Source organism: Oreochromis niloticus, linkage group LG1 (genome assembly GCF_001858045.2).
Source record: "Oreochromis niloticus isolate F11D_XX linkage group LG1, O_niloticus_UMD_NMBU, whole genome shotgun sequence".
NCBI lineage: Eukaryota > Metazoa > Chordata > Actinopteri > Cichliformes > Cichlidae > Oreochromis > Oreochromis niloticus.
This window is the reverse complement of record NC_031965.2, coordinates 17,113,650-17,136,540: the sequence shown is the minus strand read 5'-3', so window position 1 is coordinate 17,136,540 and position 22,891 is coordinate 17,113,650. Positions and strand designations below refer to the sequence as shown.

At 39.3% G+C, this 22,891-nt stretch overlaps 2 protein-coding genes across 5 annotated transcripts; one reads left to right on the top strand and one right to left on the bottom strand.

Moving 5' to 3' along the window:
* Positions 1–2,727: 2,727 nt before the first annotated feature.
* On the bottom strand, positions 2,728–15,664 carry LOC102080850 (uncharacterized). Of its 4 annotated transcripts, none has more exons than XM_019357597.2 (8): positions 15,571–15,664; positions 6,373–6,431; positions 5,346–5,433; positions 4,381–4,471; positions 3,966–4,246; positions 3,800–3,858; positions 3,614–3,671; positions 2,728–3,455 (listed from the first exon to the last, which is right to left on the bottom strand). In XM_019357597.2, the coding sequence occupies exons 2-8, from the start codon at positions 6,400–6,402 to the stop codon at positions 3,331–3,333; spliced, it is 732 nt and encodes a 243-aa protein (XP_019213142.1). In that variant the 5' UTR covers positions 6,403–6,431; positions 15,571–15,664; the 3' UTR covers positions 2,728–3,330. The 4 variants fall into 4 exon arrangements, with proteins under 4 accessions (XP_019213142.1, XP_025761490.1, XP_019213144.1 ...); XM_025905705.1 differs by lacking the exon at positions 15,571–15,664 and adding an exon at positions 6,792–6,883; XM_019357599.2 differs by lacking the exons at positions 6,373–6,431; positions 15,571–15,664 and adding an exon at positions 5,628–5,742.
* Positions 10,689–12,296, top strand: LOC100696715 (BTB/POZ domain-containing protein KCTD12). Its single transcript, XM_003445713.5, has one exon. The coding sequence runs from the start codon at positions 10,809–10,811 to the stop codon at positions 11,604–11,606; it is 798 nt and encodes a 265-aa protein (XP_003445761.1). The 5' UTR covers positions 10,689–10,808; the 3' UTR covers positions 11,607–12,296.
* Positions 15,665–22,891: the final 7,227 nt, after the last annotated feature.

The window sequence follows — 22,891 nt, the reverse complement described above, 5'->3', positions numbered from 1 at the left end:
AACAGAATCAACCATCTGAGATTTCCCTACCTGGATGATTGATGCATGTGCGCTTTGTGGTTCCGTTCTCAGGCTGCATCTGGATTTGTTTGACATCTGACTAACACAAACCAGAATTATGACTCATTAGTTTTGTGAATTAGAATATTTGTAGACTTTTGAACAAGTGGGCCCTCTAGTGGGCACTTTAGATGACGCTGTATATGTGATGTATAAAAGTCAGATAAACTTGCTATTACCTTTAATTATCTGATACTGCTTTTTAGTCAGTTATTAATCAATAATGTAATTAATAATCAAAATTACTTCGTATAAGAAACAGTGAGTCCAGCTTTACCATTTGTAATCTGTTCTAAGAATGAGGCCTTGATGAAAATGATTACCTTCACATCATCTATGACAAAACAACAAAGGCATCATCCCTGTGTCTCCTTCACTGTAACAAAAACAGCAAGTAGGAAAGATTGAAGCCACTATCTCATGTATGCCACCTCACACAGATTTCTGTGGTTAGGAAGTTGTGTATTTAATCATCTGTAAATGTGTGGTAAGATTAGTGATCACATCCAACCATCCGGTTATTTACTACATCAGAGGGCAAAAATTCACTGCTGTTAAGTCACTTCTGTAGTTGGCGTTGATGCCAAACATCTGCCTGTGTTGTCGCTTTGATTCAGAAGTCTAGGCCTCTGCTTCTCTCCTCATTGATTTTTGAACTAATGCATTTTCTAATTTATTAGCATACAATGTTTCTAATGCATTAAACAACTTTAACAATTGCTTCAAAAACATCTGTGTCACTGACACGTTGTTACAGGGACTTTCTTTTCTTTTGAAACTGAATAAATAACGCTGATCATGTCTTGTTTACAGTTTAATTGGTGGATCTGTGGGTGTGTCTTTGGAGCTTCAACGTGCCTGCTCAGTCTTTAAATTCTTAGTTTGTCACCTGCAAAATCATTTTGGTTTTAGGACATTTATTGTCACCTAGTTAATATTTGAAGAAACCCATAACTGCACTCTGTTTAAAAGCTGATTTCTATGTCATGTGAACTAGTCACATGAACTCCTGTTAACTTCATTTGTTGATGCTTAACTGCAGACGCATACTTTGACTCATATTGATACACTTTATTGGTATTCTTTTCACTATTGTCGAGCAGCTTTACATAACATTCTTTGCACTACTGTACATGTATGTGTGTCATTACTTGTATAAAGTTGTGTGTGGCCCCAGTTTGTCCTTGTGCTCGTGTTGGTTGTGTCTTTTCTCCTTCTCACCTTCTCTCAGGCTTACTTCTGCACCCTGATGCTCCTCAATCAGCTCTAATGGATCTTCTGGGTGAATGAGGCAAGTTGTGTAAAGCACTTTAAGTGTTTGGAGTAGAAGAGCACATGGAAGTACGCAGCTGTGAGGTTGACCTTTCCAACCACTTCCTAGAGAATATGACGGATACCATGAAAAGAATTTTCAGTGCCATGATTTGAGTGTTACTGAGCCCCAAAAACAGAGCCAGATGGTGTTATTCGTGTTTTCAGTATTTGTTTTCAAAGTGCTGCTGGGAAGAGGGGGAGCTGGGTGGGCAGAAACTATGAGCTATATCAGGTATCATAAAAGATAGTACTCGTAGGTGAGAAGATGGAGAATGGCTGCTTGGATAACTGTTCTGCTTTGCCTTACTTGGGATGCACTGGGTGATGATGGCGAGGGTGGTTTATCAGTGCGCTGGCCGGGTTTCAAACCAAGCGTGTGGCAGTGGTGTAGAGGGGGAGGACCTGAGTCTTCAGTGATTTTGGGGCTTTTTGGAGAGGCATGGTAATGAACTACTCATTTCATTCAGGTATGTTGACCCAGGTTGAGATCTAAAACCTGCAGGCCCTCAAGGCCTGGAGTTGGACACCCCTGGCGTAGCTGCAAGCAGAATGGCAAGAACCTGCCGATAACTGGAAATTCTTCGAGACGGGAGAGGTAAGATTTCCAGATGAGTTATATAGTAGCAGGTCTGTAGTTCTACAGAGAAGATGATATACAAAAGTTACTAAAGAGTAAATGCAGAGAAATGAGGATAAGAGACAGAGTCCATTTACTACCATGGCAGAAATACAAATGGGTGGAGATCTATCACCACAGCTCCTAAATACAAAGCCTCTTGATTTCAAACTACCTGCAGATGTGAGTGGATGAGCTCAAGGAAGCAACTCCACACAGAGGTGGGGACCAGAACAAAGCTGCCTCAGACGTCCACTCTGGCCCAGTCCCTGACTTTCACTCATTTAGAATTTATACATATCATGACTCAAAAGTCATGACAAATTACAGGAGGTGACACCATTAGTCAAGAAAAAGGAAAAGAAGGTTTGTTTTGAAATTAACAGAACTAAATAAAATGATTGTAGAAGGTTGTTTCTGTTATCAATAAGTCCAAATTTGGGGTTATTAAATAAAAAATTCCAGTGAAATCTGCTAATTGATTAAGTTAAAATGCAGATGCAATATGCTTAATGGTCTATCTGGTGTCCCAACTACAAACACATGGTTAAACCTGAAGTTACCTCACTAAACCTCAAAGCCTGCATCACAGTGAAGGCTCCTCATATCACAGCACATGCAACATGGACTTTACTTTTTTTTTACTTTTGGGAGTTTAAATGTTCCTGCGGCCATAGTGTTATCACGCTTGTTTAATATACACTGACAATTAAGAATAACAAAAGACATGAAAAATATCTTCTTAAAATTTTATTCTTGTTGTTTTAAAAATATCTCTAAATTTCCAGTGGAGGCAATTTAGAGAACTTTTATGTTTTACAAGAAATTTAATTCAGTCCAGCTGAGTTCCAATTGAGGGCCAATTCACAATAACACAGTGCTTAACAAAGTTAGTCGAACATCACCTAATGTAAGAATTACAGGTTTAAAAAATTTGGGGTGTTCTTATTTTTATGACAGGTGATGTAATAAACTTGTTAAGCACTGTCTATGTAGAGTAAAAACCCTACAATATAAGAGAAGGAAAACCCCAACAATCAGATGATCCCCTCTGAGCAAGCACTTGGCAACAGTGGAGAGGAAAAACTCCCTTTTAACAGGAAGAAACCTCTGGCAGAGCCAGGCTCAGGGAGGGGCAAGCCCTCTGCCACGGCTGGTTGGGGGTGAGGTGAATCAGACTGCAAACATCTTAATCAGACATGTCTTACCTGGTAGGATGGACGTTCGCTGCAGGAAAAAAATGGGTTAAATGGACTTTTTTTTCAAATACAATTATTTCAATATGTGTTGCAGTCTGATTCACTTTCACATTTTTCCTCTCTTTTCTTTTAAAGATGGTTTCATGGGAATTTGGTTATGCCAGCTTTCTTTGAACTGGAAAGCTGTGTCGACAGGAGTACTCGCAATTGCCCCACTTGTTCAGTAGATGCAGTGTGACGTAGCGGATGAAATCTGCACTGTGGTCCTGAGAGACAAAAAAAAGATACGAGTTGGTCAGACAAGTTTTTTGACTTTTGACAGGATGGTAAATTTAGGGATACTGTGATTATTATGAGGGAGGATATACAGATAGCAACGTAAGAAAAGTCTATGTGCATGTGTCTAATGGCAGAGTGTACTCACGGGTATCCTGAATGTCTTGTACCTGCCTTTCCACCCGTTCATGTCCGCTCACCAAGTACTACAATTGAGAAGAGAGCATTTACGTTTACGTAACAGCTTTATGATAATATTAAACTGTCATTATCTAAATAAATTTTCAGCAAAAAAAGTACATTTCATATTATGAGCTTCATAAGTTTTTCATACCTCACTCATGAACGGGGTGGAAAAGTCAATTTTCAGCCCTCCAATACTCAAAATCAATCCTGGTGGATGAAGAGAAACACAGAATAAAAAGAGAAGCTTAATCCAGAAGAAAAGCACATAGTACTACTAGAAAGACTGTAATTGTTTGTGGAAGGAGATCATTTACCAAAACACAAGGCCAGTATGAGGACCAAAAGTCCCAGTGCCTTGATGGCTCTAAAGAGACCTCTGCTGCTGTCACTACTGTAGTCAACAAAATCATTGTTGCTGTAGTCCACAATGTCACGATCATCGTTGTTGTAGTCCACAGTGTCACAGTCATCATAGTTGTAGTCCACAGTGTCACAGTCATCATAGTTGTAGTCCACAGTGTCACAGTCATCATAGTTGTATTCAACTGTGTCTTGGTCATTATTGTCAGGGACTGGACAGGGACGGGGCTGTCGCCTTTTAAAAATTCAGAATAGAAAAAACAAAATCATGTAAGAAAGAAGGTACATGGAAGAACAAATGGATAATGATTAAGAAACATGCATCTATGTCAGTGGATGACAACAAAGAACATGTAGACCAGCACTAACCTGCACAAAGTGTCCTTGTAGGAGATTAACGGCTCTCCTTGGCTGCCGTAATAGCCGTTAGACTGAAGTCTTTGGCTTCTTCTCAACATGGCTGTAAAATGAAAGGGAAACATGGGGTTAAGTGAGTCTCTAACACAAAGCTTATCAGACTTCATAACTATGATTTGAGCATGTTTCCATCAGAAGCAACTCTGTACAAATCAGTGCAGATTCTCTTATATACAAACTTTACGGTGCCAGCTTGTTTTTTGTAATGAACAGAATTATATTTGAATCACACCCATATATTAAATTCTCTCTTAATTAAAGAACTTTATTTTCTTAGAGTTTTCAAAACCAAAGCGTCGTATTGTTATGATTCATATCATAGCAACAGATCACAACATTTTCTTGCTTTTCTTCCAAAAAAATCTCTCTTTCAAATGTCAGTTTGTTTGTTCACAATGTAGTTTTTTAAATTCAGAAAAAAGAGGAAACCACCACAGCGGTACAGAAAGACTCAAAGCAACTAAATGAATTTGGCCCAAAATCTTCGTCAAAAAGTCTTTAGAGACATTCACACTAGAATGAAAAACTCATTGTTTTGATATATATATATATATATATATATATATATATATATATATATTTATATATATGTATATATATATATGTGTGTGTGTGTGTGTATATGTATATAAAAAATTGGCCCAAAATCGTGTAAAAGAATTTTAAATAAGAATTAAAAACTCTTTGTTTTTATAGTTAATATACAAAGGGAAATCAATATTTATCAGACAAGTTGCGTCTAACAGGTAAGCAGTAAATTCACCTTTACAGTAGAATGCACTAAAAAGTGCTTTTCTGACATAATCAACTGGATATCATTTTTAAAATGTTCAGATTTGAAATACATATATTAAATGTAAGATGTGAAGCCCTCTGTTTTTGTACTTGTTGATTTTTAGTCTAAAGATTGCACTTACCTTCACTTAAAACGAAAGTTGAAGAAACTGAATCACTAAGTGTGCTTTTCCGTGAATTTGGACCGTTAGCGCTTCTCGCTGAACTCATCTGAACCAGAAAATGTAGGTGCAGAAGAAAAATTTCAAACTGCAGCTTTTAGGTGACGTTACAAAAGATAAATGCACAAATCGAATATGACGCACGCGCGTTCCATAAGAGCAGCACTTCGTGTGCGCACGCGCAAAGGTGTGAGTGTAGATCTGTTTTTTTTTTAAAAATGAAATTTGCTCTTAATTAAATACCTTTTCCTTCTCAGTCCCTTCATAAACGCCGCATCATATTGTCAAAATTCATATAGCACAACACATGCGCTCACGGGCCCATGTGCAAAGGTGTGTTGCAGTGAATGAAGAAACCTTTTCCATATTCACTGTCACTAATTTGTTTGACTTTGCTGTGAGAAAATTGTGACGTACATGAGAATTTGGCAAATTTGGAAAAAACAACAACAACAACAACAACATCTAAACACAGAGAAAGACTGCTTAGTCAGTCCAAATCAAAAGTTCAAGAGAAATGCTAGTCTGAAGAAAATGATCTTCTGTGTGAAGTTAGACAGCTGTCTAGGGGAGTTCACTGAGCCCAGAAGATGTGGGGAACAAGTCCAGGAAGGAATCAGTGTCCGGCAGAGGTGTAGTTTCACATAAACACAAAGTGCAGTCAAATGGGTTACAGATTATGTTGAATCCCTGTTAATATGATTGAGAAAAGGGTCAGAGATTTCAACAAATTCAAAAGTGTCAGCCAGATGATAGCGAACCTCTTCACTACACAAACATGCAATCCTCTCACATAGCCAAACCCTAAACAAGGGGAGAGATGGTGATTTCCAGGCTCTTTTAGCTACAATCATGCTGGTTTTCTGAAGGGGACAATGTTGTTATGTTTTACAAGAAATTTAAATCAGCCCAACTGAGTCGATTTTATGTAGGGGCAATTCACAATAACACTGTGCTTAACAAAATTAGCTTCATCTGTTTTTCATACCTCACTCATGAACGGGGTGGGAAAGTCCATTTTCAGCCCTCCAATACTCAAAATCAATCCTGGTGGATGAAGAGAAACATAGAATAAGAGATGAATAAGAGAATATGAGATGCTTAATCCAGAAGAAAAGCACATAGTACTGACAATAGTGTAGTCAGTATCAACAGTGTTGTAGTCAACTGTGTCGGGGCCAGAAAGGGGACAGAGCTGTCGCCTTTTGAAAATATACATGTGTATTGCAGTTGTTGAAGAAAACCTTTCTACAATCATTCCTGTGTCCCAAGTTAAGTATGTTTCAAATATTGATAAATATTGTTCTTTTCATAAAATGTGGTCATATTTGTTCAATTTGTACTTATATTAAAGACAATTATCCTACCACCCAGTCACCAGGGAAGCATGGTGTTTAGCATTATTACCTCACAGCAAGAATGTGCTGGGTTCAAATCCACCATCTAGCCAGAGCATTTCCATGTGGTAAGCATATTCTCTGTACTCCAGGGTCCACCGTCCAAAGACATGCAGTTACTGGAATTAAGGTTAATTTGTGATTTTAAAATTAGTGTGAATGGTTCTGTGTTGGCCCTGAATTGCAATAGCAGAAGGAAATGGAAGAATGGATCGTGTCATCTGATTAGGCACATTCCTCAATCCTCCTTTATGGTGTTAGAATAAAAATCTGATTTTGGACATGTGGGTCTAACAGGACAAAGATGCTCGAAAGACGTAATAACTGCTGATGTAACTGCATCTAAACACCTTGAACCCTTTTTGCTTAACCCCACAGCTGCAGTGAGCAAGAAAATCAAGATGAACTGCTTCTTCACTAACTGTCCACTAGATGTCACTCTAGTCCAGAGTTTGAAACCGGCTGGGCCTGTTAGAAAAAGTAGGGTGACAAAATGAAGCTTTTCCTGTAAAATCAAGAACTTTAAGAGCCAGGAAAGCTCATGTGCTCTGAGCAGCAAGAGCCGGACACTTGGAGAGTTGTATTCAAAAGCTGTAGTTTGGTCAGAAAGCTGATGGTAGAATTTCATGTTTTCATGTATGAGAAGATGAAATTTATGTTTCATGCTACATAACATTATGTTTGTCTTAGTCTCCTTCTTTGTTGAGTGGGTTTTTGTAAATTCTATAATTTCTTGCAGCTGTATCAAAAACAAAATTTAGTGCAACATTATCTCAACTGGTCTTGATACTGTACATTATGTGCATCATATCTCTGAAATTTTGTGCTCTCTCTCAGATGTTGCTTATTGCCAAGAAACTTTATGACAACAGTTATCTTCAGCAGCACAGGTTGATCTGAGTCAGCAGTCTCTCCTATGAACAGTTTGTGAGTCAAACAAAATTCATTATCTGAGATAACAGACCAATTACATCTTCTTCTAAGACTACGTGCAATAGTGTCAGTGGTCGTCCTCTGAAGTAATAATGGAGTGTGGACTGAAATATGGATACAGCCTTCGGCATGCTTCAAGACTACATCAAAGAGGTCTTTGGTGCTAAGCTGAAATCAGTGCAGTGTTTGGGCTTATGTGGGTTTTAAGCAAAGTATGACCTCCTTTCAAGGGATTTTGGAAACACCGCTGATCAGTCCGATCAGCTTCATCTTACCCTTAAAACGGAGAATGTTGGTACATCATTTATATTGAATTCCTGCTTCATTCTACTTTTAGTCTGGTAGTGAACACACCAAGACCCCAGGCACAAATAAACTGTCTCATTTTGGAACCAATTCAAGGAGCGTTCATCAATGTGGGCCTTTCCTGTTTTGGTTCAATTTCTTAACTGGAGCACGGGGAGGTCTGTAGATGACTTTAAATTCTGCAGAGTCCAGAGGAGAAAGTTCTTCTATGACAAGAAATCTACAAACTACAGCCACAAACACCACTCATTTGAACAATGCTTTTAATGAAATCATATTTTTTAACATCAAATTTACATATAATAAGAATTACAAGACATATTTAAATATATTAAAGTTACATTACATAGGCTTCCTGCAGATGAACTTATCTTATAAAACTACAAAAGCTGTTGAACTTATTTTGTGAGTGCAGCTTTGGAGCCAACATCAACAAGAGGCCATTAATAAGCAAAAAACAGGGGAAAAAGGCGCTTGGGCAGAATCCTCGGGTCAAACTACTGTTTACAGTTATCGTAGCTGTTTGTAATCATGCCACGTACTTTATGTGACAGATTAAATAAAGTGTTATTAATAGTGTTGAGCTCCATGTAAACATAATGGACTCAAGCGCTGTTATAGATGTCATAATAACTTGTTCATAAAAACAACTTGTCTGCTGCTGGTTCCCAATGATGGGGTATTAAAACCACTGGAGCATGCGGTCCCAGCCAAGCACACTGCTTGCACATATAAAAATAAGTTTTATCCTGGCCTTTCTGAATGTTGTCAGAGATATCAAAACATGTTTAACTTACAATACTTAAAGCAGTCTGTGAGCTGCAAAGGCATCAGAGCAGGCGATCACAACATTCACCATTCATTCACCTGCACGATGCCTCAGGCAAATCTTATAAGACACAATATTTTGTTTGCGCAGCGTTAATAAAATAAAAGGGTTTTAAAAAAAATATTGCTTCTCTTTCTTGTTTGAAAGATGATTAGCGTACACTGTTTTACAGGTCTACTATAAGTTAAACAAGCATTTAAATATGCTGCTTTCTCTGGTTGGGATCAGTTGTAAAATCAGCGATACAAGCTGAAGGCAGGGGTGCTTCCAGACTTTTTTAAATTGGGCGGCATGGAAGAAGCAACAGAAATGGGGGTGAGGGAGTAGCAAATCAGAATATTACATAAGAAATAAGATGGATTATTATTTTGCAAAGTGGAAATAGTATTTAGACTTGTACTTGAAACATAAAATGTACAATGCTACTTAAGTAGCTTAATAATGCACAAGTTTTACATTTAAAATAGATTTAAAGTACTTAACGTAAACACACTCATTAGAAAGAGTGACACTTTTTATCTTAAATGGTGCTATATGTATTAATTGATCTGTAATCATGCAATTAATGTGCAAAAATAATAAGTAACTAAAGCTTTAAAATAAATAAGGGGGGCATAAGGGTGTAAAAGCAGAAAGTAGCATAACATAGAAATAATTAAACTATGCACAAAGTACAGCTGAGTTGATATACTCATTTACATTCCTACTGGCCCTTCCCATGCTCTCATCCAATGGTGTTGGGCATTGTAAGATTAACAGTGTTATAGTCCAATCACACTGAGGGGGTGGGGGTGGACGGGCGTAGAGTTTTTCCTGACTATCACTACCCCCTCAAGGGTTAAAAAAATAACCGCAGCCAGCGTGAAAGCGCCAAAAACTCAGAATTTTTTTTGTAAAGCACTTTGTGATGAAAAAGACAAAGTCAGTCCCTGCAGACTTTTATGTTAAAACAGCAAAACTTTAGAGCACAAATACACATGTTTACAGCCTGGTACAAATTGCACTTTTAAATCTCTGTGCTAAATTCTCCACCTCAGATAACAGTATCAAGGTCTGAGTTGCATTAAGGCTTAAAATTTGCATTATTAGAGTCCTGGCCACTGACAAGTGCTGGACTCAACTGGACCGCTTCACTGTGTTTGTCATTTTGCTGCCTTTGGGATTGTTATTATTATTTATTTTTTATGTATTGTAACTAAATATGTCAAATATTCTAATTTGTGCTAACAGACTGTCTAAGAAGTCTGTACAGCAGCTTTGGTGTTACTTTGCAACAACTGGCAAGTCTGAGCCTGTGCCATGCACACTTACAGCAAATCAAGCCTTCCAATGTTAACTGTTAGTATGCTTTACGCTTTCTTTCAAATACAGTCAGGCCTGGCTTCAACAAATCGAATCTGCCTCAGTGCTAAAATCGAGGCTTCAGAATGCAAGCCTACAGGCCAGTGGGGGATTTAAAAGATGACTATACTGATCTTTATACACTCTAGGAGTTTTCTGTATTTTACTCTGCCTCTTGACTTGTTGTTGCTTATCTTGGGTGGAAAACACTTGCAAAAAGGGTTTATCTCAAGTTATTCGCTCCCAGTTAAACACAGAGCAAGTAAAAAATATTTAAAAAAAAAAAAAACAACTTGTTGCTTCAGAGATTAAGATCGGTGCTAAACAAATAAACAGTGTCACTTTGCACCCCTGCTAGAATATCACAGATCAGATATGAATCTAGGAAGTCGAGGCTTACATGGAGACCTTAAAAGCAGCATTCTGTTTTTTCAGAGCTTTCCGCCGAACAGTTAATGTCTCTGTTGGCCATCCTTTTCCTTCTCCTCCCACACAGCCAAACCAATATAAACATTTCTGTACAGTGAGGATACTCCCCAACTATCCTTCCTTGTTAGGTCACCTAAAAGGGACACAGACAGACTGAAAGAGACAGAGGGGGGAGAGAGTGAGAGAGAGATGGCACTAACCGACAGCCAAAGTTTAACTTTCCCTGAGATAGTGGAGCTAAACGTGGGCGGCCAGGTGTATGTGACCCGTCTTGAAACTCTCACTGCGGTGCCCAACTCTCTCTTGTGGACCAAGTTCACTCAGAGCTCACCGGCCGCCCTGCCGAAAGACAGCAAGGGCCGCTTCTTCTTCGACCGGGACGGCTTTCTCTTCCGGTACATTTTGGATTATCTACGGGACTCCGAGCTTTCCCTGCCGGAGTTTTTCAAAGAGAGGCGGAGGCTGCAGAAAGAAGCGGACTTTTTCCAGCTGCCCGAGCTGTCGAGGCGCCTGGCGGCAGTGAGCAAAGACAGCTCGTACACGGAGGACAGCGGGGAGCCGGAGGAGGCTGAGCTCTGCAGCCCGGTCACCTCTTCTTCCTCGGACCGAACCCTGCGCTCTCCCGGAGCCACTTCCGGCTACATAACCATCGGCTACAGAGGCAGCTACACCATCGGGAGAGACATCCAGGCGGACGCCAAGTTCCGCAGGGTGGCCAGAATAACCGTGTGCAGCAAGATCTCGCTGGCTAAGGAGGTGTTTGGGGAAACCCTGAACGAAAGCCGCGACCCGGACAGACCACCTGACAAGTACACCTCCAGGTATTACCTCAAGTACAACTTTCTGGAGCAGGCGTTTGACCGGCTGGCCGAGGCTGGTTTCCACATGGTGGCCTGTAACTCCACCGGGACCTGCTCATACGGCAGTAATGACCCCGGAGAGGACAAGCTGTGGACCAGCTACACCGAGTATATCTTCTCCCGGTGAACTGGCAGGAGCACGTACGGTTGACCCGGGGAGAAATGAATAGGTTACAGTAGTTGCATTTCCATCCAAAAACTGTCGATTTGTCAACTTCGGTTTCTGTGTTCTCTGTTTTTGTGGCTCTCTGCTCTGTACAGTTGGGTCAGGGTGCAGCTAGAATGAACTTTCTGCTATTTTCTTTGCTGACTGCTTATTAAACAAAGGCAGCGACCTTTTTGATGGCCCTGGGTCTTGGTTAGCCTATTTTTATGCTCCAGTTTGGCCTTCCTGATTTTCACAAAGCGTGTGTTGTTCTTAAGTAAATGTCATAAATGGCTCCATGGGACTGCAGAAATGTTAGGAGCTCCTGTTTTTTCTGATCTTTAGTGAACTGGGCTGACATATTCTTGCTACTAGGCTATACTGCTGAACACCTTAACCATGCACATGCGCTGTAAATAGTCTGATGCACCTCTTCTATTTCGTGCATTGACAGTGAATTCCTTTCGTGGGGCTTTTGTTTTTACTGGTTATGTTGAATTCCTTCAGATTGACTGTGCTGTGCTGGGGGGGGGGGTTTGCTGTAAATGTTTTCTCTGGTGCATCCAATAAAGTGTGACAGTGTAACAAGATTGAACTCATCATCCTGTTAACTTAAGTGTATTACATCTTTCGTTTTGTTTTGTCTTTGGATAAACTGATGATTCCTTTCAACCAAGGTTTGTTTCTCATCGGATCCACACAATCAAAATAAATTGATAATTTTATCCAGCATCCTAATCATCTATTACATTACTTGCGAATACTTTTACAAGTATGAGCACATCAAAGACCAAACACACCTCCCCTGCTGAGCGGGTGCTGAGCTCGGTAGACTTATACAAAGGGTTTGATGAAAAGCGGACCCGAATAAGGTTGCAGCAGTATTGTTATTAACATTAAATGTGACATGAACAAAGCACACTTTCAAAGGTCACTAAATGGAGAAGAGAGCGTTGAGCTGTTGCACACTGCAGAATATCAGACGCAATCTCCCTCCGAGTCGTGTTTCCTGGAAAAGGCTGACATCACCGAACGCACGAGATGTGCTAAAATACAGAGATGATGTCTTGATTTCAAACCCAATTGAGAGTTATCTGATTTATGCAAACGAAACGCAATTTCAGCCCAATCGAATGATGCCACATTCTCATTTTTAAAGAGGTCCATCAAGCACACCTCTGTAAATAATTTACTCTGCGTTTAAGATTTCAGCTCCCTGGCTTCCCCTTTAGTGTTCAGTTTTGCTAAATGTGAATGAACCAGAACGAGAGCTTGTTCGCTGATCAGGCAGACCACAGCGTCCTTTCCAACACAGATGAGGTCTGTTATCTCCCCTAGGCAGGATGGGGGGAGGTGGGGGGTGGTTCTGTTTGGCTGACAAGTACAGTAATCAAATGTCTGTTCCCTTGTGGGATCCTGAGGCACAAATCCAAGCTATCCCAGGATCAAGTCTAATACAAAAAAACCCATTGTGTGGGCTGTATGAGAGTGTACTTGAATACAAATGTACCAAAAAAGGAAAAGGGAAAAAAACCATCAGCAAAGCGAATCATCTGTCAGATGCCCACAAGCATCGGAAACAGTTTACTGTAAAATACCTTATAATGGGTTTGTTCCTTAAATCTCCCTAAGCAAATATACATTAACACAAATATGCACAAATTCTCTCTCCCTTTCACACACACACATTCTCGCTTCTCCAACCTCCCACGCACTATTCTGCAACCAAGAAGCTTCATAAGAGCTCTAAGGATTGACAAGAGAGCTCGTATCTGTCGTCAGCTGATGCTGCCATCTGGACAGGAAAAGGGAAGGATAGACCGCGACTCTTCCTCTGGTGCTATCCCCAGAAACAGGACGTAGGACTCGCTGTCCTCAAGCAAAATGAAACAAACACACAGCTTAGGAGAATCAGACCCACATGTCTGCCCTTAAATTTGCTATTATGCGGAAACAATATGCTTGAAAAATGCTCTGAGAGGCAAATTACATCCTCTGCTTTGGACTGAAATCATATGAAAGAGTGAAAACAGGTACACACACACATTTAAAAGACTTGAATTTAAGCCATCTTTTTATGTTCTGAGACAATGGCGAGTTTCTTTGCCTAACAGTTATTTATGATACTGAACTCTCGTTCTGTGTGTGTGTGTGTGTGTGTGTGGTCTGTGTCCTTGGTGATAAAACACCTCCAAAACACATTTCCCTCAACGCACACTAGTTTGTCTCAGTAAGAAAACTTGGTCGCCTCACGCTAAAAATGTGCACGCACACTTATGAATACACACGGCGCAGGAGGGAGACGGATAAAGCCAGCCAAATTAGCCAATTTGAGGAGCTGGAGATACAACAGGCATGCTGGCTTTTTTTCATATCAGCCTCTATGTGCTAAATCTTTCACACTTTGTCTCGGTGTCTACTTCTAGCTCGCTGTGACCTGCACGTCTTTAATACTGCTTTCAGCTCCTCTGATATAGACACATCACACTGCTTGCACAGAGAGAACAACACATAAATTATTAATTCAAGCTGTGTTTGTCTTTGTTTAGATCTGGTGTGAGAACTCGTATAAAAAATGATCGCCCTCAGGTGCGTGTAAGACTATTTTCCTTTCATTCTCGGTGTTATCTGAAACGTTTATTTTAGAGCTCCTTCGCTGCTAGTTTTCACATTAACGGCTGCTCTGTTGCTTTTATATATATATCAATACTGTGACATGTACTATAGGCGCTTAAGCTCATGGTAAAGTAATACCTAAATGAGAAATGTAACATTAAACCTAAATGATTTTTCATTTAACAATAACAAAAGAAAACCCCATTAAACAACAGAAAGAAGTAATCATATAATTTTTCTGCATTATATTTTCTGAAGGGTGAAAGTCTTTAATAATCAGATAATAAACAAGTAGCATAGCCACTACTAAGGTTAAACTGTAATGAAAAACCAGCACACTGCAAAATACTCCACAATCCTTAAGACATTTTGAAAGTAGCAATAAAAAGAAAAGCAACAGATCTTCATAAATATGTGACCACTTCTCTGAAACAAACAAACAAACAAAACTGTTTGCAGAGTGGACATATTCTGTTCATTTACTGATGTATTATAAGATCTATATTACTATACCAGGTGTTTGACATCAATTAGTTTTCTATCCTCTAACTGTATTTTTACTGGATGTTTGTTTTTCCTGTCTTAGACTTTTTAATATTACTTACTTTGAAAGGTACACCTGTTACTGCTTGTTAACACAAATATCTAATCAGCCAATCACATGGTAGCAACTCAGTGCATTTGGGTATGCAGACACGGTCAGGACGACATGCTGAAGTTCAAAGTGAACATCAGGGGTTTTCAGAAAATGGCCTAAAAAAGATTAACTATTCCTGCTGACCATGGTCATCCGTTTATCACCATACACTGCAGTGATAAAGGGATGCAGCATGATGGCTGTACCGTGTCACAAAGCTTAAATAGTCTCAAACTGCTTTCTTGAACATAACAGTGAGTTTGCTGTACTCAGATGGCCTCCATAGTCACCAGATCTCAGTCCAGTAGAGGATTTTGAGGATGTGGTGGAATGAAATATCACAGCTGCTAAATCTGCAGCAACTGTGTGATCCTGTCTGTTAACATGGACCAAAATGAGGAACGAGGTGCTGAGGAATGGTTCCAACGCCTTGTTAAATCTATGCTATGAAGAAATAAGAAAGTTTTTGAGGAAACATGGTGTCCAATGTGGTGCTAGTACCTAATAGGGTGGTGATAAACGTGAAGCTAACGCCTGTTAGCTTAGCACACAGAGAAGAAATAGAAAGAAAGGAGAACTGTTAGCTTAGCTCACGATAACTTAATTAAAACACACATATCGACTGTTTTACATCCGTTTCTGTAGCTGCCGGTTTCACAAATAAATAACCTGTTAATTAGTTAAATATCTTACTTGCTTAGCTGTGGCTGTAGCTTAACAAAAGTCAATTTGACTCTGTCATCCTCTCTCAAAACATCTATAGGTAAGTGTGTTTCTTAGTATAAAGAACTCCTTTTATGGTCTCCTGCAGGTGAACTGATTGATATTCAACAGCACTTTTAATTTACCTTTTTTTTTTAAAAAAAAAAAAAGCAAACATATTAAAAAAGCTACATAGAGACCCTGCAAATTCATTTATAAACAGTTCAATTATAAACTTGGACAATTTATGACATAGTCCCCTCTCAGCTGCAAAACACATCTTAATTCTATAGTCCTTATGAACTAGAATGGGTCAGTGCCCTTTAAAAGTGCTTATTTTGAGCAAGGCACTGTTGACCCAAAAATCCACAGTGAGTCACAAAACAAATTCAGCATTTGTAATGGTATAAAGGTCAAAACCTCCATCCACCCACGCAGTTCAAGGTCACACCATAGCTATATAACTACATAAAGCTGTGTAGGCCATTTTTAACTCGGATTAAAAGTAGCCAGTTCAGTATGAGGCAATCCTCTTCTTTTTTCTTAAGCTACATACCACCTTGGACCTATAAACAATAACAAATTAGTTTATTTTCATACTCAAAAAGTAAGTTTTTTTGTCAAAGCCACAGGGGGGCAACCCATATGGAAAAGATATATATAAATCTTATAAAGTTTGTATCTGTCTTGTGTGAAACTTGTATGAAAAGCATACAAGAGTGAAAACAGATATAAGAGCCCTTGAAAAATTATATAAATGAAACTTGTATGTTTTGGATACTTACTAAAACAATATATCAAAGTAATGAGAAAGTGGCCACTTTCATGAGTAAATCATATAAGCCTTATATGATTCACTATATGAAGTAGGCCACATCTTATGCAAGTCTTTTATAAGTTTTTACTATTTCTTTTCCATATGGGAAGTCTAGTACAACACTTTTTTTTCAGTGGTGATCTCCATTGGATTTTTCCTTTAGTCTGACAGTAGTCTTAATCCAAACCTGCTACATAAGTCTGCATGAAATCCAAGACTCCTTAACCATGTTTATTTAAAAGTTATAATTTATTTAAAAGTTTTAATTCCATTCTTGACTTTAGAAACAACAGTTGAGCAAACAACTTAAGCTCCACTTTTTCTGGAACTTTATCTTAGCCATTTAATCTCTTCACTAATCTCGGTAGTAGAATAAATACTTGACTGTTTGAATAAGCCTAAGGAGGCTTTCCATCACTGATGGCTAATGTAACAAACAGTAACAGATCAGCAGAGTCTTGCTTCACTGAACACATTTAGTGTTTGCTAGCCCCCTAACAGCATAATTAACACCGTTAAGTGTTTGTGTTACTAAGGAACGAATCCATTTAAGGTCCTCACATTCCTTAAATCCCCAACATTTAGAATTTGGCTCTCTCTACGTGCAGTTGTGTTTCATTATACTATATGATGTATAAGTGAACTTTTCTGTTAGCACGCCGGTGCTTTCATAGGAAAACAAACACTCCTTTTCACAAATGCCTCCCTGGAGCAGTAGTGTGGCAGAAGCAATAAAACACTGCCACAATCCATCATCTGAAAGCTGTACTATGCTCTCGAATTGCGCAACTCTAATCCACGACAATTTAATACTGATATCTTTCATTCTGTACTCTCGTGCAGTTTTACAATCCGACATTTGGATTGCAGCTTGTGGTTTTTTTTTTTAACCGATTTTCTCTTCAGTCGTGATAGATTAGCTGGGCAATGCATGTTCGTGCTCAAGTACACTATAAATTTCAGATACGCCACAAGAAAGGTAAAATGCAGGAAATGAAAGGAATAATACATTCCTGTCAGAACTCAGCTCTGACTCTACAAGCCTGACATAAGCCTGTTTCAGCTTACGAACTCCCAGCAGTAAGATGTACTTATGGAACCTGGAGACAAGCTTTTGTTCTTCTATGCTGTTAGATGCAAATATGAGCATGGTAACACAATAATAATAATAATGTTTAAAAAAACAAAACAATTACACAAAAACTTCAAGGAACTTTTTTGTTGGACTTGTAAATTTGGCTGTAAAATTACAAAATAATTCTCATCTTTCAGGAACAATCTGAATTCTCCCTCTAGTCCATCGGTGTAACTTTGTGCTGAACATTGGGGGGGGGGTCAAGATCTGTGTCTAAATAAATAAATAAATCTGGGTAAATTCCCAGATGATTAAACATGCAACTATTTTGCTGTTAATACCAGAAACGAGTAAAGACAATCAACAGCCTATTTATGCTTATATTATGGGTTATATTGTTTGGGTCTGATTATTGGAGGGGGTCATAACCCCGCTGGAAATTACGCCCCTGCTCTAGTCCAAAGTTATGCTATCATGTGATAATGTGAATGCTTTGTTCTAGTGTGATAAACATCCCCATAAAGCTCGTCTTCTCTTCTTTCCTAAACTGTTTAAATTGTTTTACAGCCAGGTATGATGTGCAAGAGGCCATTTAAAACTATTTCATTTGTCAGCTTGTATTTAGAGTTTAAACGAGCAGAGCAACAGAAGTACACTGCTCCCCTTCCTAGTTTCGTAGTTTTGTTTAGTGTTGATTTCTCACATTTGTCACACCTACATGTTTCACATCATCAAACGAGTTTTAATATTAGACAAAAACAACAGGGTTGAATATGTGACAAAGTAATTTTTGAGACTGTGGTAGGTTTGAATAACTTTTTCCTTTACCCGTGTTATCTTTCCCCAATATTAAAATTTGTTTGATGATCATTTTATTGTGACAAATATGCAAAAAGCTAAGAATGACTTTAATGTCTCTTGGTTATAAGCAATTACAGATGCTTCTCTAAGTGCACTCGGGTCGCAAACACAACTCAAAACTGCAGCTAGGTAACATGGAAGCTGGCCTTCATCATTTTGACTCTTGCATGCAGTGTAAAATCGAGAGTCTGGATGAGGATAAAAGCCAGGTATAGCTACAGACAGAGAGATTAAAATCTGTGATCCTCCAGTGGCCATGTTATGTGTCTTCAAGGACATTACCCCCGTGTCTCTGACTACAAAGCTCTTTCTCCTCATCTGCTCTGAGTTCTTTTTTTGGGAGTGTGGCGGGGGGAGTAAATGTCGCCAGTCTCCGCTGAGCTGCTCTCAGCACCCAGCAGCAGACCGGAGATTGGTGCAGCTCCCAGTGACAAAGCTGAGCCTTGCACTGTGCCGGTAAACTAAAAGGTAAAAGGCTGCCAGCATCAATCAGCTGCAGGGAATAGAGAGGAAGAGAGGGAGCATCCTCCTCCCCTGCTGTTGCTGCAGTGTGCTTCCTTTCACAAGAAGTGCAGCTCCCCTCTCCCTCCCTCGCTCTCAGGGGCTATTGGAAAGGGCAAGACGTGAAAGGAGCTGATTCAAAGTCCATCACTGAACTGTCTTATTCTCAGTGTGTCTAAGACTTTTACAAAGGTCACTTTAATTTAAACCTTTATACCGCCATTTCAGTTGCAAGATACTGCTTTTTTATTTTTTTTTACTTGGTGTAATGTGTTTCAACAAAAAAAAAAAAAAGTATTTCCTGTCAGTAACTGATTCTGGGGGGATCTCTGGGCGTTTCACTTGGCTCATATCAATCTTTCTATTTACAGATAGTCTGGTTTTGTACTATTGTACATCTTTCAGTCTAGTTCAGTACATGCAAGCAAAGCTGGCTGGCTGTCAGAGTGCTATATTACTATAAAGTTGACTGGAAGGGAAAAATAAGAGTGATGACTGCAACCTTGGGAGGATTGTTAAGAAGAGTTGACTGAAAAACTTGGAAGATCTTCACAAGGACTGCTAGTGCACCAAGAGCAGGCACGGACAGGAAAGGAGCTTCAACTGTCACATTCCTGCCACATATTCTCTTTCCTGGCTCCATATTGTCACATACGGAGCCACTATTGAACCAGAGAAAACGCTTCCCTACTCAAAGTGTCAGCTCCCTCCACAGATTTCAAGGTCTGGGGACCTTGTGGGTGCTGCAAGATTTCAGTCCATTACTAATAGTGTGCTACCAATGGTGTTCTTGGTGACTGTGGTCTCTCCCCATTGTATAAGCCACAATTGTCAAAATTAAAATAAAAGGCTTGAAATATTTCTACCTTTTCATGATATTCTGCTTTATTTAAATGCACCGATATACATTTTCAGAAAGTATTAGCTCGTTCATCCTCTTCGTGAAGTGTATGCCTGCCGGTTTGACCAACACTTCAGTCCAAAGTGAACTTGGTCATTAATAATCAAAAGCCTGCCATGAAAATTACATGTTTATGGTAACCAGGGGATGATATGTTTCCCAGACTTTCTTTTTTTTAAAAATCAACATACAAGAACTTTTCCACTACTTTGATGTACTATAATTAAATGAATTGAATAATGCAGCCTTTGGTAGGTTGCCAGGTTTGTATTGTAAACACAGAGCACACGATACATGCTCAGTAGCATTTAGCTTTAAGAACAACTTTTCTTAAATCTTAAGTGCAGTTAAAAAAAGTATGAAACAAAATTTTAAAAGGTCCTTAATTACATGCGAGGAAGTTTAACCTTCATAAATGTCCATCATCTGAATATATGTACTAGAATCACAGCTGAAAAACAGTCATGATTAGAGATGAAATGAGGATTGTCAAAACAGATTCCAGATCAGCCTGGAGGCCGTCTGTTTAGCTTGATTTCTGTGCCCGTCTGTTGGGGCTCTGGATAATGTTACAGCACGCTTCACTCATAGGGCTCATCGATATCTGCAAGACGCCGGTCCGCCCTCTTCTTCCTCCTGGGCGCTTCCTGTGTTGCCCAGATAGGCAGCCAAATATGTGGTCATAGTGTAACAGATGATCTGCATGTAGACAAGGAGGTTGTTTTGTGGCACATTTGTTGCTTAAATTTCCTCATGTCAGCATCTTTCCTGTGAGATTGCACAAACACTGGCTGTTCAGTGCAGCAGGCTGGCAATGTTTAACTGTCAAGCTGTTTGCTGTGTTATTATAAAAACATCAGCAGTTATGAGACAGGTGCTATATCTCAATAAGACCAGTTTTTGTGTTGTAAAACATCACAAAGCTCAGAGACTAAGCGATGATCTTTTAACTTTAGCGTTTACAGAGATGAAAACAAATGAGCCCAATTCTTCTGGTCCTATGCCTTGGGATAGTTTTGTATATTTGTCCGATGGGGAATTTGAGTACAAAATTGTGTGGGAAGAAGATGCCAATGTAACAAAGAGAGTAGTAGTAGTCTGCACGCTATGATTAAATGTGTCCAGCTGAACAAATAAGCACTCTGAAATTTTGTGGGAAGAGTTTTGCATGAAAAACCGTGTCCTCCGAAACCACCGGCAGAAGCAATTTTAAATTAGTACCATAAATAACAGCCTTAGGACATCTCGAGGTACTTTCCCTTTACCCAAAGGAAGCAATAAGCCTTAAGAATTCTTAAGATTTCATGACAAAGACCAGGGTCATGATTTTCCACTTGGCCACTCTGAAATCCTGTTTTTAAAAAAGAAAAACTGCAGCTGTAGCCCTTGTCATACACTATAGTGATGTTCAGCAGATTTTTCCCATCATGCATCCTTAGGTTAATTATTGCCACTTAAAGATTTGTCAGATTTGAAAACATAAAAGCTCTTTAGTTTAAAAATAATTCCACATCATTCAGCTGTCAACTTGTGGTCCAGAGTTTTTCCTGGTACATACTACACTGGTGACTGAATGCGGCCTTTTGTTAAAGCCTCACAGGTTTTGCTTATTTGACGCTCCAAACATCATGGCAAAAGCTAGAGGGGAAAAAAGAGACATACAGCAGACTCCTGCTGCATTCCCAGTTTTATTGGTCACTGGGAAAGCGTTAACATCTTGACACGTAAAGAATTCAAGTCTCAGCGACAGTTCAGTCATTATGGTGAGAGACATGTTTTGGCATAACGTCTCTGTAAACATTGTCCTACTTCTGTTTAGTCTTTTAGCTCGTGGTAAATATGCTAAGGCTGCACATTGTGTTTGGTTCTCTGCTGTTCTCATCTTACTGTACTTCTGGTATTTAAATAGGTCACAGCAGAGCCACAACTGTCATGCTCAACAGATGGAGCATGTCAAACTGAAAAAATGTCTTTAGGGAGCTGAACTCGCTCTTCCGAAAGACCAGGTCACAGTAAAACATTTTTAAAAAATTCCTTTTCTTAGGCCCAGAGCTCTGAATGACCAGTGTTCAACGTGTGTATTCCTAGAGAGCTCAGTGATCCAGCAACCTCTGACAGTGCCGTTGCCGTTTTCTCATTTCATTCATCCAGTGCAAAACAAAACATCAGGCAACGTTGTCTGTGTGTTGTGAATAACAACAGATTTGCATTGGCGCACAGCTTCCTCCTACGAATGAAATGCTGCCTTTGTGTTGCCCCAATATTCGCATAATGGCCATATTCATGCAAGTAGCTTTCCTCATGTTTCAAAGAAAAGGTCACCTGTAACCCTGAACCGACCTTTAATGCCCACATTAAGCTGGAGCTAACATTACAGCCTCTTAAAGCTGGATGACAGACTCTGAATCTACCACTGGACAGCACTTCCCCATTGAAAGGCTAGAGGACAGTAAACTTTCTCTTCCTTGTTGCTACTTTAAGCTTGCTTCATCAGCTTCCTGTAAAACAGTTCACTCAAATGACACACGGACATTTTCACTGTTACGCCACCACTTCGTAGGCGAGAGAAGTTTTATCTGTCACTGCTCATTTCAACAAAAGACATTTCCTTTTTACAAGCTTTGAGGGGATTGGTATTTGGTCCATAAATGGACAAAGTGTCCACTAATGTTTTGACATTCTTCAAAACTGTTTAAAAAGCAAAAAGATACTCCCTTCATACTTGAAAGGAAAAAAAATATATTACACCTTACACTGCACTGCAGCAACTTTGCCAAAAATGACTGCTATACAAGTCCTTTATGCTTAACCAATGCTATCATTTTGTCATTGTTATTGCTACTGCATACAAGCCTAGCAGAGGTAAATAAAGTCATCTTCTAAATTACAGAGCAAGTCCTCATTAAATCTACAGTCCTGTGAAAACATTTTTAAATGACTGTAGAATTTTAAGTAGAGGCTAAGAACCAATAGCCTGTAAAACCACCTTCAGCAGCAATAACTTGAAGTTATCGTTTTGTATGTGACTATCAGTCTCTCGTGTCACTGTGGAGGAATTTTGGCCCACTCTTCTTTACAAAGTTGGTGCAGTTTATTAAGATTTGCTGGCATTTCAGGTCGAGGTTTGGACTTTGGGCCATTGCAACATCCCGATTCT

What these genes read in the sequence shown, in the direction of transcription:
- LOC100696715 (XM_003445713.5), top strand. Translation starts at nt 10,809, where the DNA reads ATGGCACTAACCGACAGCCAAAGTTTAACTTTCCCTGAGATAGTGGAG.
- LOC102080850 (XM_019357597.2), bottom strand. Translation starts at nt 6,402, where the DNA reads ATGGACTTTCCCACCCCGTTCATGAGTGAG. An exon ending in CCACCCCGTTCATGAGTGAG is followed by an intron (nt 5,434 to 6,372) that starts GTATGAAAAACA and finishes TTTCTGGTTCAG; the next exon opens with ATGAGTTCAGCGAGAAGCGC. An exon ending in CATACTGGCCTTGTGTTTTG is followed by an intron (nt 3,859 to 3,965) that starts GTAAATGATCTC and finishes TTCATCCACCAG; the next exon opens with GATTGATTTTGAGTATTGGA.